At 28.0% G+C, this 13,544-nt stretch overlaps 1 protein-coding gene across 1 annotated transcript in view; it reads left to right on the forward strand.

The window, feature by feature from the left end:
• Positions 1-13,544, forward strand: part of LOC113375521 (coiled-coil domain-containing protein 13) — an 87,736-nt gene that overhangs the window by 53,176 nt on the left and 21,016 nt on the right. Inside the window, exons 8-9 of the mRNA XM_026615453.1 lie at positions 9,958-10,045; positions 11,828-11,957. Of these exons, the coding sequence (XP_026471238.1) occupies positions 9,958-10,045; positions 11,828-11,957 (218 nt within the window). The remainder of the gene's footprint in view (positions 1-9,957; positions 10,046-11,827; positions 11,958-13,544) is intronic.

Consider the following 13,544-nt stretch of genomic DNA (forward strand, 5'->3'; position numbering starts at 1 on the left):
TAAAATATCTGGTAATCTGATGTACTCATGTTTAATGTTTGACCATCGAATAGCATTTTTTTAAACTTATTAGGATCTCTGAAACCGCTGGACCTGCTTCTCCACAAATTTAATCGACTCTTCATTCCAGCATTAAAAAAATTATTTTTTAAAAACTGAATTGCCATTTGTTGCACTTTTTGCCCCGTATCTTCGAAACGGTTGGCCCTTACTCACTACCCTAAAAAGTATATATTTTTATTAGATATTTACTATATTTGCTACATAGTAGTCGGTGTACTAAGTTTTTAAACTAAATTTTAATTTTGTTCAAATTAAGTTATTAGCTATTGTTTCCTTTTCAAAATTATCGGGAAGGGCTATAATATAAAAAAATGATAAAAAGAAGTGATTTCATTTGCCGTGGGGTAACATCAACTTATATCAAAATATTTTATATATGTAACACATTTTCTTTTTCGTAATATATATATATATATATATATATATATATTAATATATATAAATTAAAACAGTTAATTCTGAAGTTAAAATGTAAAATCTTGGAAAACATAACATCAAGTAAAAAGAGAAAGATTGAATCGAATTCCTCACTAAGACTCTTTGCAGAACCATGTCTCATAGAAATGTGTAAAACTAGTATTAATAAAAAATTATACTTCTTCACTGTGCAAAAATTACTAATTTTAAGTAATTCTAAGCAATATTTCTCCTCTGTTATAGTTTGCCCCGGATGGTCCCTCGTTGTAACATTATTTAATAATATAATATTCAGTTATATTCTAGATGACAAGTTTAGTAACATTTAGATTTGTTGAACGTGTCTGTTACATTTGAAATTATGTATAATATACGTGTGTGTACGTTACACAAGTTTCTAACACATTGTACATTATATGATTTATATGTATTATTATTTATGTTTTCTTTTATTTCGACGATTGACTGAAAATCAACACACACATACACACACACACACATATATATATATATATATATATATATAAATATACATATATATATATATATAATATTTTCTATATTTAGTAATTCATGTAACAGATTCAAACCGAACTAGTTAAATCTGTCCAACAACTAATTTTACAGACTAGGCTTACAACGGCGAATATATCGAGTGTTCCGCAAATTTATTACTTGAACTTTGACTGGGATCCACATCGAAAGGGATCGGTTGATCGTTATAGATACAGTTGTTAGTTCAGTAAGTTCAAGCAATGAATTACAATAATTAATACAATCCTCCACATATTTCCAATAACATGCTTTGTTCATCACTACCATGTCACTACTTTTTTTTAAAAAAAAGAGCAACTCTATATTACAGCGTTGGCTATAGCAATAAATTTATCATATCATGGATTCTATAAAACGTTTTTTCTGATATTGTCCAGAACTACTAGTATCATTTTATAATTATGAATAATTACAATATATAATTAAAAGTTTAAATATAATAATAATTAATAATATAAGATTCTTAATAAGCAAAAATATATGATTAAATTATTCAATTTCATGGCTACTCGTTAAAAAAATTTATTCACTTTGACTACATGAAGTCTTGATTTGATAAGTGCTTGATGATAAATAGTAAACAGAAATATTGGCACTATGTGTTTGAAAGCCGGTTAAACCGACATTACAAATTCAAAAGTTATTTGATTTATAACAATGTCTTATGCATACCACTGGTTTTGAAGTAAAGTTTTAAGAAAGTATAATAAGTAAAATATTTATTTTAAAAAATAGTAGTAAAAGTATTAATAATAACATACTCGCCAAAATTTTGTGTACTTTAAGTTATATGGTAACGAAAATGGCTATTGAACTTAGTGTTTAACTTATGTAGTAAATTGAAAAGATTTAAATGGAGTTATATAGAGGGAAGTCCAGTAACGCCGGACGGCACCAAGCGCCAGACACTCTATTTAACACGTATTATTCAAGCGAGTATAAATCTTTCCGTTTCAAAATACTAATTAAAGGAGGAAAATTATATATATATATATATATATATATATACATATATATACATATACGTTAAGCACTTTATAACAACAATATTTGAAACTAGGTGAAAAAAGATGTATTAAACTAAAAGTAAAGGCGACTGTCACTATCGTAACATGGCACAACCGTACACAGTTTCCCTTATACGTTATTTGATTGCTTTATACGATTAATCGTTAATTTCAAGTTAGAATCACCCGTTTTTTATGTAACCTCTATAAAAGCTTACACCTGCTTGGGTAATTAGGACTGATTAAACCTTTACTCTGGCAATGTAAAAAATAAAAAAATAGCAAATAAAGAAAGTAAATCAAGGCAAATAAAGCAATTTTATAAGAGATAAATTAAATAAATAATTATTCCACCTCTGCTGATAAATATTTTTGACAAAATACCAGATTAAGGTTATTGACAGTGTAATCTCTGTAAAAATGCACCCATGAAATTTACTTATTTTGCATAGGTTGAATAATGTAGCTATTATTTGATAAAATCCCTTTAAAATTAAAATAAGACATTGGACCTGTTTACCCTCAGACCGTACCAATTTACTTCGGCTATGGGTTAAAAGGACTAGGTTACTAATTTTAGAAAAACTTATGTACTCGTATAAACTAACTTAAACCGATTAAAATTTTATGAATTATCTGAGAGTTTTACTGAACATATTCAGATAGTTGTTTGTTTGATATTTTATATTTTGTGATATAATTTTATTCAAAGTATGATGTAAACTTTGTTTATTCATGACAAAAATATAGTTTCATTCGATCCTTTTGCGTTAAAAATTAATATATACCTTAGTAAGCAATGAAAGCCAAAGCATAAAATAATATCTATTAGACAACTGTTTATTTACGATTTTCTACATATTTTATTATAATACAATACAACAAACTGCTTGCAATCGAAGACTATCTCGAAAAATATTTATTAAAGGGGATGACTTGAAAACAATTACATCAGAATTTTCATCGTATAAAGAGCTCGAGGCATCCCATTAAATCACATCTCCGCTAATTAGCACCCGCAATTACAATCCTCTAGGAAATTGTGGTTAAATTGCGGAGAACAAATTACATGAAACATTTGGAAGACATCGACACATCGACTCTTAAATGACGGTTTCTTTTAGGGATTACACTTTTCATGAGTCAAATATGATTTACATAATAAATTTTAGAGCAAAAACTAAAAATTATATGACAGCTTTGTATTTTAAATATATTTCAGTACTTTTAATATTGAAACAAATAAAAGATATATGAAAAATATGTTTTTGGTATTTGAGAACTATATTGACTTAAAGCATTTTATCTTTGCTACTTATATAATATAACCTATCTCAGATTTAGGAGCTTTTAGATCCTAACTTTAATTTCGGTTCAACTCTTGTATCTGAATCATAGCTAGAATCGTATCCAGAATCTACACTCAAGATTTTACCTTCTTTCTTTTACGTTAAAGCCAGGTCTTACTCATACACCATATATATATTTATATAGGGTGGTCCTTAATATGGGCATTTTCGAATTTCTTTGCTCCCAAGGGCTCAAATGCTTCCATTAAGTAAATTGTTGTGCCATCTGTAATAGCAGACTTTTAGCACTTGTAATTTTGATGGCAATTTATTACTGATAATTTGAGTGTCAAAGTCAATATCACTAATTAAATAAATTTTTTGCTGCAAAATCAATTTTTATGCCATGATGAATAAATATTTCGTTGAACAGCCCACATGGATTTAATTAGAGATTATGTGATTTATAAATATTTTCAAGTGTCATTCACAAATGTTATCACGGATGGCGCAAGAATTTACTTAATGACATATGTTAATAATAAATATGAGAAACTTTTAATTGATCTGCGCACAATCTAAATGTTAATATTAAGAGGTAAAACTTTCAGACTCACAACAGACCCGTGATCTAGGCCTATTGGGGAAACCACGTAAAAAACGAGCTAAGCACAGTACCTCATAGGTGACATTTAAACGTACTTTTAAAGTGATATATCTTTAAAACGGTGGCTCTGAGCAAAAAAAAGTATTGATGCATTTTTTTACATAATTTTATGCTCTACAATATTGTCTCAGGTGATTTTACGATAAGGCTATTTAGCTAAAAATCACAAAAGGGTTATTTTTTTACCTTTGACCTTATGCCATTTAGCTCGCATCGGATCGATGAAGACTTTTGAGATTTCTTTTATAATTGTATTTTAAACAATTTTGCCAAGTTACAGCCCATTATGAATTATAGTAACCTTGACGCTGATTTTAGATTTAAATTGACCGGGCTATTAGCCAGGCCGCTAGTATGAAATGCTGGTCTGGACTAGGTCTGGACTATCGGTAGTCTGGGAGGCAACGACCAAACAGAGAAACAGGTTGTACCAAGAAAAATATTTACAATTTGGTAGAGAAAAGATACTCATTTTCTAATGCATGTTCCCCTAAAGCAATACATCAAATGAGAGGCAAAAATTTATAAAAAAAACTTTAATTTTCCCAAATGTTTCGACATTAAATTTTATGAAATCGGTGGATAGAGATATGGTGTCTTGTCTGACATCAGTAGATATGCTTGAAGCCCATAATTTAGCCCTACTATTTTTTCGTTGAAGACAAGTTATAGTAAAAGTGGAGGTGCTAAACTATGTGCTTTGTGCATATCTACTGATGTAATAGAATTCCATGTCGAAACGGTTGGGAAAATTAAAGTTTAATTCATAAATCTTTACAAAGAAAACTTACTAATACATATATATATATATATATATATATATATATGAGTGAGTTCTTGAGGGCGATACATCAAACAAAAAAAAGCCAAAGATTTATAAAATAATCTTTATTTCCAAACGTTTCGACATTCAATTTAATGTCATCATCAGTGGATCTAAAAACAGTATGAAAATAAGCATATCTAGGTAATTATAATATATGTGGATTGGTAAAGTAACTATACAATAAGAGAAAAATTAACAAATAGCAACACTTAACAACAAATCAAATATAAAAGATAGGAAAGGTAGTAGAGACTAGAATTAAATAAATAATTTAAAAGTATAGGCAAAAATATTTAAGTACACTCATATAAACTTACGCATATATACATATATGTACGTACACATATACACACATATACATATATATATATATACATATATATATATATATACATGCATATATCCATATACACACACATACAAACATATAATACACATATACATATACAGATACAACAATATATACCTATATATGTACACATATACATGTAAGACTATACACATATAAATATACGTATATACATATATGCAACGTGCATGCATATTCACAACGACGTACATGTACATGTATGAACCATACATATACTCATACCTATCTATGTAACTATAGCTATACACGTATACACATACATATACGCATAAACATGTATATACACATATATACACACATATATATATATACATATATATATACATACATATATATATATATATATATATATATACACAATACATATATATATACATATGTACCTAAATGCTCACAAATATATATATATATATATATATATATATATATGTATATATATTATATATACATATATATATATATATATATGTATATATATTATATATACATATATATATATATATATATACATATACACATACATATATATATATACATATATATATATATATACACATACATACATGCATATATACGTATATATAATTACATGTATACACATATAAATATGCACATACATACAAACATACATGTAAATAAGCAATATACATATATATACATACATACATACAAATACATATATATATATATATATATATATATATATATATAAACATACAATATATGTAAACTCGTATATATGTAAAGCAAACAAATTATTTATGAAGATGGATAATACATATAAAATACAAGTGGACTTACATTACGTTGGTTAGTTACATATAGAGAAGTGTACACAGCACTAGAGATTTGGCACTAACATTTATACAACTAACTTGTCAGCACTATGCATTTTTTATATAATTTTTTTGTATGATGTAAACAGAAAAATGATAGTTTTATTGAACAAAAATGTAAGTAGAATTATGTAATTTCTGCCACGACTTCTGTACTTTGCTAGTACCGAGGCATGTATAAAAGTCACCACATGTTTTGAGAGATTTTTAAGGGTCATTCCAGGATTGTTATGGGCGGGTAGGTAGAAAATAGTCGGAAGTTGAAACTAGTAATGTTAGGCTAGGTTTGTATGGTTAGAATTAGGAGAAAAAAAATTGGAAATATTATTTAGTATTACTAAGTAGTTATACTAATAACTCAAAAATCTAAAATAAAAATTTTTTAAGGTTTATTCAAAATTTGCTATGTATGGGTAGGTAAAGCTCGGGTATCAAGGCCGAAGTTAAACTAGGAAGTGTTGGCAAGGTTAGTAAGGTTGGCAAAGTTAGTATATATATATGTATATATATATATATATATATATATATATATATATATATTTATATTTATGAAGGTGAATTATTTAATTATATTACTTACAAATTCTGATTATAAGTACAAATCTCTACGTTTTAGACTTTCGGTCTACAATGAGGCTTGTCATTTAGTGAAAGAACTAAAAAAAATATAGAAAGGATTACTATATTTGGTATGACATTTGTAATATTATGTTTAAGTACTCATTAATTGCTATGTTTTAAAAAATAAGTTTGTAGGGAAGCTAGAAGCTATTTGCAGGGGTAAGTAGCAACAGTTGCACTATATTAAAATATTTTTGTTGTCTCGATTGAACATGTAAACTGTCCTGCGTAATATTATTATAGCTACTATCCCGCAACCCGCAAACCGACGCAATATACAGAACTGTCCAGGTCCATAATTTTTGACATGTATTATAAAACGTTTGCGTTATTATTATCGACTAATTTTAAATTTGATAAATTTGGAATTAAGAAAGATACTTTCAAATCAATTCAGAATTTTTGGCTAGAACGTGGACAAAAATTTTTCACTTTTCTGCTAATTACAAAGAAAAGGCTCGGCCGATCGTCGCACAAAACTGAGATCGAATGGTTTTTGATTTTTTTTAAATCGTTTCTGGGAAAACTTCGTGGTAAATCTGAAGTGTTTTCAAAATGATGGGGGTATTAAAATTATAGCATTATTTTTTCCTTTTGAGCATTAATGTAAATACACTACGCAATTTTGGCGCATAGTTTGAAAAACCCATGTTTTATCTTAATTAGGCAATTCAAGTGGTGAAATACATGTTCTTTACGCAGTTCGATATAGGTTCTCGGTATTTGTCGAAAGCATATTGCCCACGGATGTTATAAAAGCTGTCTGGATTATGCACACAACGTCTTAGAGTCGAAGCCATACCGAAAATGCAGATAAAACTCTCAATTATTTGTTAAACTTAGCCGAAATGTCAAATAGGATAGTTCCCTAAAACTCAAAAACAGGAGCTGTTACGGAGAAACAAAAATTATATTTGAAATCGGCGTACAATTCTAAAAAAAATACAGGAAAAAAATAGAAGTGTCATTTTTGTCAAGCAGTGTTATAGATGCGTCAACCGTTGGGCTACTTTATGAATAGCGACGTTATTAAGGAGATATTATATTAAACTAGTGGTGCTGGACTTTTCGTACCGTAATTTAATTTTTTTGGTGAAAATTTTGAACAAAATACATTATTTATTTTTGATTTTTTTTTTTCAAAGTATCCGCGCCGCACAGCTGTTTTAGAGACGAAATAGCAAAGCGCCGCGTTGTAGTCTATCGAATAAAAATGGATACGGAAAATGTTGACTACATTTGTACTTATCATTAAAATCTCTATAAAATATGTGTGATCATCATTTTCTACCGCCAAATGTATTTTTTTAACCACGTTTTCCCGTAAGGAAAACTTAATCAATACATTAAGATTTAGCAATTTTAACAGGAAGAAGTTCCAGATTTTGACACTTCTTTTCGTAGGCCTATAACGTTTAAGGATGTTCGTAAAGAAAGACCAAGAACTCTATTATAAGGAAACGTTTGATCAAAATCGTGAAAAAATGGTTTTAACAATTAATAACAAAAATAATGACTTAACCGAACTTTATCAGAAACTAATCAGCTCAATTCTCCTCTGATATCTTGCAAACAATTTTTAAAATCAGTTCAGTTTATTTTTGTCCACATCTAAAAAATGACTCAAACGTTTACCTCGTAAAACCAATAAACGCGAGTCCTTATCGAGCTTCATCAAATGACTATTTTTTTTAAATCGGTGTACACAGTTGTTTTTAAGAAAACGTCAACAAAATGTTAAAATTTGACTCACATCTTTTTTCAATGCTGTGTTAAATAATTAAGAATGACTTGAAATGTCGAAATAAATTAAATTAGCCAATCGTAAACATAAAATTCGCGTTTGGACAGTAAATTATTTAATTCAATTTCCACCTTTACTTTAAAAATTTAATACATATTTTTTTTGAAAAAATATTTTGACAATGAGGATTTGTTGATGTCAGTCAATGACCTACTCGATAATTGAATATACTTGTAGAGAAATAAATATTTTGAAAACAAAATTAAGATACAAATGATCCTAGTGGGCTATACTCGTCCTAGAAAAAACAGAATCAAAATTTTTACGTACGATTTTTTTATATTTTTTTTACGAATACAATATTTTTATATACATTATACTGGACTATATACTTACTCTATAAATGACAACTCATGTCAAATGATGATGATATCGAATTGGTGCCAAATATAAGGTAGAAATTGAAAATGAGTAATTCACATTTGAACATATACATTCACTACTCACCTAGAATAGAAGTAAAATCAGTATTGATTTTATCATAATAATAAATAAACTGAAAGTAATTGGATCTCGTAAAACGAAAAATAAATAATCCATTATTATAGGGCAAATGATAATTAATATTTGCTTCTGTCAAATTTATATAAGCAAATGCCCTTAAATTGCTACATGTATTAAATTTTATATTTATATATAAATATATATACATACATACAGGGTGTCCCAGACCTTAATATCAAGCCGAATCGGGGTTTTTTCCCTAAATTTTTTCTGGACACTTAAGCCATCTCATTTTTAGGTTTTCATTTTTTACTCGAAATGTTTCAATGATAAAATTATGAAATATTTTACAATTCTTATTATATGTGCCAACTTTTGATAAAGCTTGTCAACATATTAGTACATTTTTTTAAAATGAGAGCCTTTCAAAGTCGACCAAAAATGTGTAATTCATAGTTTAACAAAAAGACTTAATTCTGGAAAACTTGGGGCAATTGCGATAATTTTTTACTGTGGTCCTAAAAATGTAATTCACAGTTACAGTTTTAAAGTTTAAATGAACAAAATTAATGAAAGTTAACCACAATAACCAAAAAATAGTCATCATTTTATCAAAGATATAGGTTGCACTTAAGAGTTCTTAATTACCTCATAAAGTAAGATTTTTTTTCTGGTTTAGATAGTATAATTACTAAATGTCAAATTGGACCTTTGTGCCCCGCCCTGACCTATATTTACATAAAAATATTAGTTCTATAGTATTTTAATGAGTTATATTTTGTTACTTCTATTAATAATATAAGTGAATTGAAAAACGCATAATACAAACTCTTATATTTTTTTATAAATTTTACAATTATTGTATAAAAATTACCACTTAAAAATGAGATAAAATTGAAGTCAGATAATAAAATGCATAAAAATTAATATGTGAAAAACAGTGAATAAACTAAAAATGTTATAAGTAGCTGAAATGCTCTAACAAAGCGAGGCTAATAAATAAATAATATAAAAAATATGATAACAAATCATATATATTTTTAATATAAATTTTGTAGAAAACAGGAACAAGATAACGGCATAAGCATGAATCCGAGCAAAACATATCCCACTGAGGTGTGTAGAATCATAGACGAAAGAGCGAAGGTAAAGCTGTTATTTGTATATTTACTTTTTTGCAATAATCTTTAAATCCGTAAGCATATTTTGCTATGAGTTTAAATCAGCTGATCTTAATAAAAACAGAAATGAAGTTAAAATTTGCCGTAGAATTTAAAACTAGTATAGGCTAACTTAATTTTTAAATGAGTAGGAGAGACTGAGTACGGTTATGCCCGGGTACGGTAGTGACAGTCGTCATATCAGCTGAACTATACTGATTTTGAGATAGGGTCCAAGCGAGAATAATTGCTTTCAGTCAGTGCCTTGCATTAACACGATCTGTTAATTGCATTGCTTATAAGAGTCAAAAGTAAGTTCACATGTTTGAATTTTTTTAATCATAACTGAATTGAGTACACATAGATCTTGTTTGTTATTTTACTGTGAAGTTATTTACTAGGGTTTATATAAAAACCGACATTTCAGAAAACCGGTTTTCGAATTTTAAATTTACTAAAAAACGGTTTTAACCGGTTTTCGAATTTTATATAAAAAATTAATTTTTGCTCGAATATTCTGTAACTTATCCGCAAATTTAGTGTAATTTAGAGCAGTATTTGACTGAATTTATTTATTGTTCAATTTTATAAATAGTAAATAAAATTATTTTAATTTTAATTAGTAAAACTAAAAAATAATAGTTTATCATGATTAAATAACTTTGAAAATAATTATTCTTTATTCATGCATCATTTTCACATATAAGAATAAAAATATTTTTATGATAGTGAAAGTAAAGTTTTCAAATAAATAAAAATAAAAAAATGCATCATATTAAAAAAATATATATATGTTAGATACATGTTGACACATATTTGTTAATAACAATTTTAGTTTTAAAAATAATTAAGTTAAACTCGGGTAATGTCTGTTCCGAGCAATTTTAATTAATTAATTTTAAACATTTCAATTGTTATTTGTTTAATAAAATATGATTTAAAAAAACTGAGAACGTCTATCAAAATGCTACTTAGACATGTCCTTTATTGTTTCTAACAAAATTTTCTGAAATAGAAAATACTCTCATACTTGCGACCAAATTATGCTTAATTGTTTTTTTGTTCTTTAATTTGTGGCTTCTAGGGTTTAAAACTTTTTTTTAAAGTTTGAGTAGAAGAAATTAGTTCTTTAAGAATAAGTCACACTGATCTAAATTAATATATACAAAACCTTTCTGGGAACCATTGCAGACTGATGAGATATCAAATGCTATTTTCCATTTATACAGTGAAAACCGACTTTTTTCACTAAAAACCCGGTTTTCGAATTCCATAATTTTCGCAAAAAAAACGGTTTTTAAAACCGGTTTTTGAAAACCGACAAACCCTTTTATTTACCACTAATTAGTTTTTGCTTAGATAATTTAGCTCAGTCATACGTTTTCTCAAAGAAATTAAAAACCGATGAAACTTGTTAAGCACTCGAGTTAGTTATTTGATACGATCGGCTGAGCCATTTCTTTAAAATTAGCAAAAAAGTGCAAAAATTTTTGGCATCGTTTTGGCCAAAAATACTCCGAGTTATATTAAGCGCGTGTTTGGTTTTTGATAATGTGTAAAAAAATTCACTCAGAATTCTTATAAATCACTCATAAATAATATATTGATTTATTATTGACTAAGTAGATTATTTACACATGTCGGGAAGTTCATGTAACTTGCCTTAATGCAAAATGCCACTTACAACTAGTTTATATAAATGTTCACATCTCTATTTACTATTATCCTACTTATTATAAATATTACATATACAATATTCATTTTACAGAAGCTCGCTCATAAGGATGATGATCTTAAGGCAAGTATACGGGAAGCCAAAGAAGAAGTGAGAGAGTTGCAAGAGAAAGCGGAACAGATACACCAAATATTACTAAAACAGGACGAGCGAATATATGGAGGTTAATATGAATGTTTTATTTATTTATGCAGAAGGTCGAGAAAAAGCACTTGTCTTACTTTACTTAAGCTTTTATCATGCTTTAATTGCTGTTATGTTTAAATGCAAAAAACTAATTCAAAATTGAGTCTTGAAAGAAAATCCATAGCTATACCATTTATTTATCAAATTATTTATTAGCACTAGTAATTAAAGATACTATTTAACGTGAAACTATTTAGAACTATTTCGCGAAAAATTAAAGCAGCTAATAATCATCAATAGAAATCAATTACTATTAAATCCTGAATACTTTAAGCATTTAATTTAATTTCAATTTAAAATTAGCTGTTCCATGTTTGTCTGTAAAGGGAGTAATAGATTTCACAAAACCAAACTTACAAAAAGCATATAAAATTATATATCTTTCATTTAAGGCAAATTACATAAAAAACTTCCGGATATGTATCAATAATCGACTTAATAAGAATTGAGATGTAGCAACTATTAAAATTGTGACAATAATTTTTTTAACTGTTCATATCGAATATGTATAAGGCGTTCGTTTTTAACTTCTCGGAAAAAAATCGAAAATGAAAATTTTTATATATCTTTACGTTTCAGAGGTTTCTGAATATTTTGGCATACCTTAGAAAATATGGATGTATGTGTGTGTGTGTATGTGTGTGTGTGTGCGTGTATGTATGTGTGTGCGGATACAATTTTTCGTCGACGGTTTCGGGAACACGGATAAAGCAATTTGAATAATTTAAAAAACATTCGATCCGTATTGATAAGAAGACGTGCTGATTAGTTTTTGGCAAAGGCAGGTCTTGCCGTTCCGAAGATATGGGGCAAAAAGTGCTAAAAACGGTACCTCAGTTTTTAAGAGAACGGAGCGTCCGATTTCAATAATTCAAAAACCATTTTACTTGTATTGACAAGATGAAGATTTTATCAAATTTTCATAAGGGCAGGTCTAGCGGTTTCGGAGATATAACAAAAAAAGTAAAAAAAAATGCCATTTGGCGGTCAAAAATGATCATTAGACATATGCACATCAAATTATCAGATATTTTATAGAGATTTTAACATTAAGTATGAATTTTGTTTACGTTCCTATGGGTTCCGTACCAATGTTTACCCGTTAGACAGCGACGCGGCGCTTACGCGCTTTATACTTTGTCTCTATGCAGTTAAAGCAGTACGATTGCTTTGAAAAAAAGTTCAGATCTTCTAACATACAAAAAAAAAACTAAAAAAAACTAAAAAAAAAAAAATTATACTTTTTTTTCCAAAATCAATTATTTTGTTAAGACAAGCAGAAAGTTCTTTGAATCATTTAAATCGGACGCTTAGTTCTCTCAAAAGCTGCCATTTCTTACATATTTAGCTCCGTATCTTCAAAATGGCTGGGCCTGCCTTTGCCAAAAACTAATAGACGCTTCTCCCAATCATTACTAATTGAATGTTTTTTAGATCATTCAAATCGGATACTGCGTTCTCTCGAAAAGTCGATTTGTATTTTCTGCACTCTTTGCTTCGTATCTCCGAAACGGCTGGACCTGCTTTCGCCAAAAACTAATCAGCTCTTTTCCCTATCAATAAG

Source organism: Ctenocephalides felis, unplaced genomic scaffold (assembly GCF_003426905.1).
Source record: "Ctenocephalides felis isolate EL2017-DRISC unplaced genomic scaffold, ASM342690v1 CF-g0.4_SCAFFOLD_01886, whole genome shotgun sequence".
Classification (NCBI taxonomy): domain Eukaryota; kingdom Metazoa; phylum Arthropoda; class Insecta; order Siphonaptera; family Pulicidae; genus Ctenocephalides; species Ctenocephalides felis.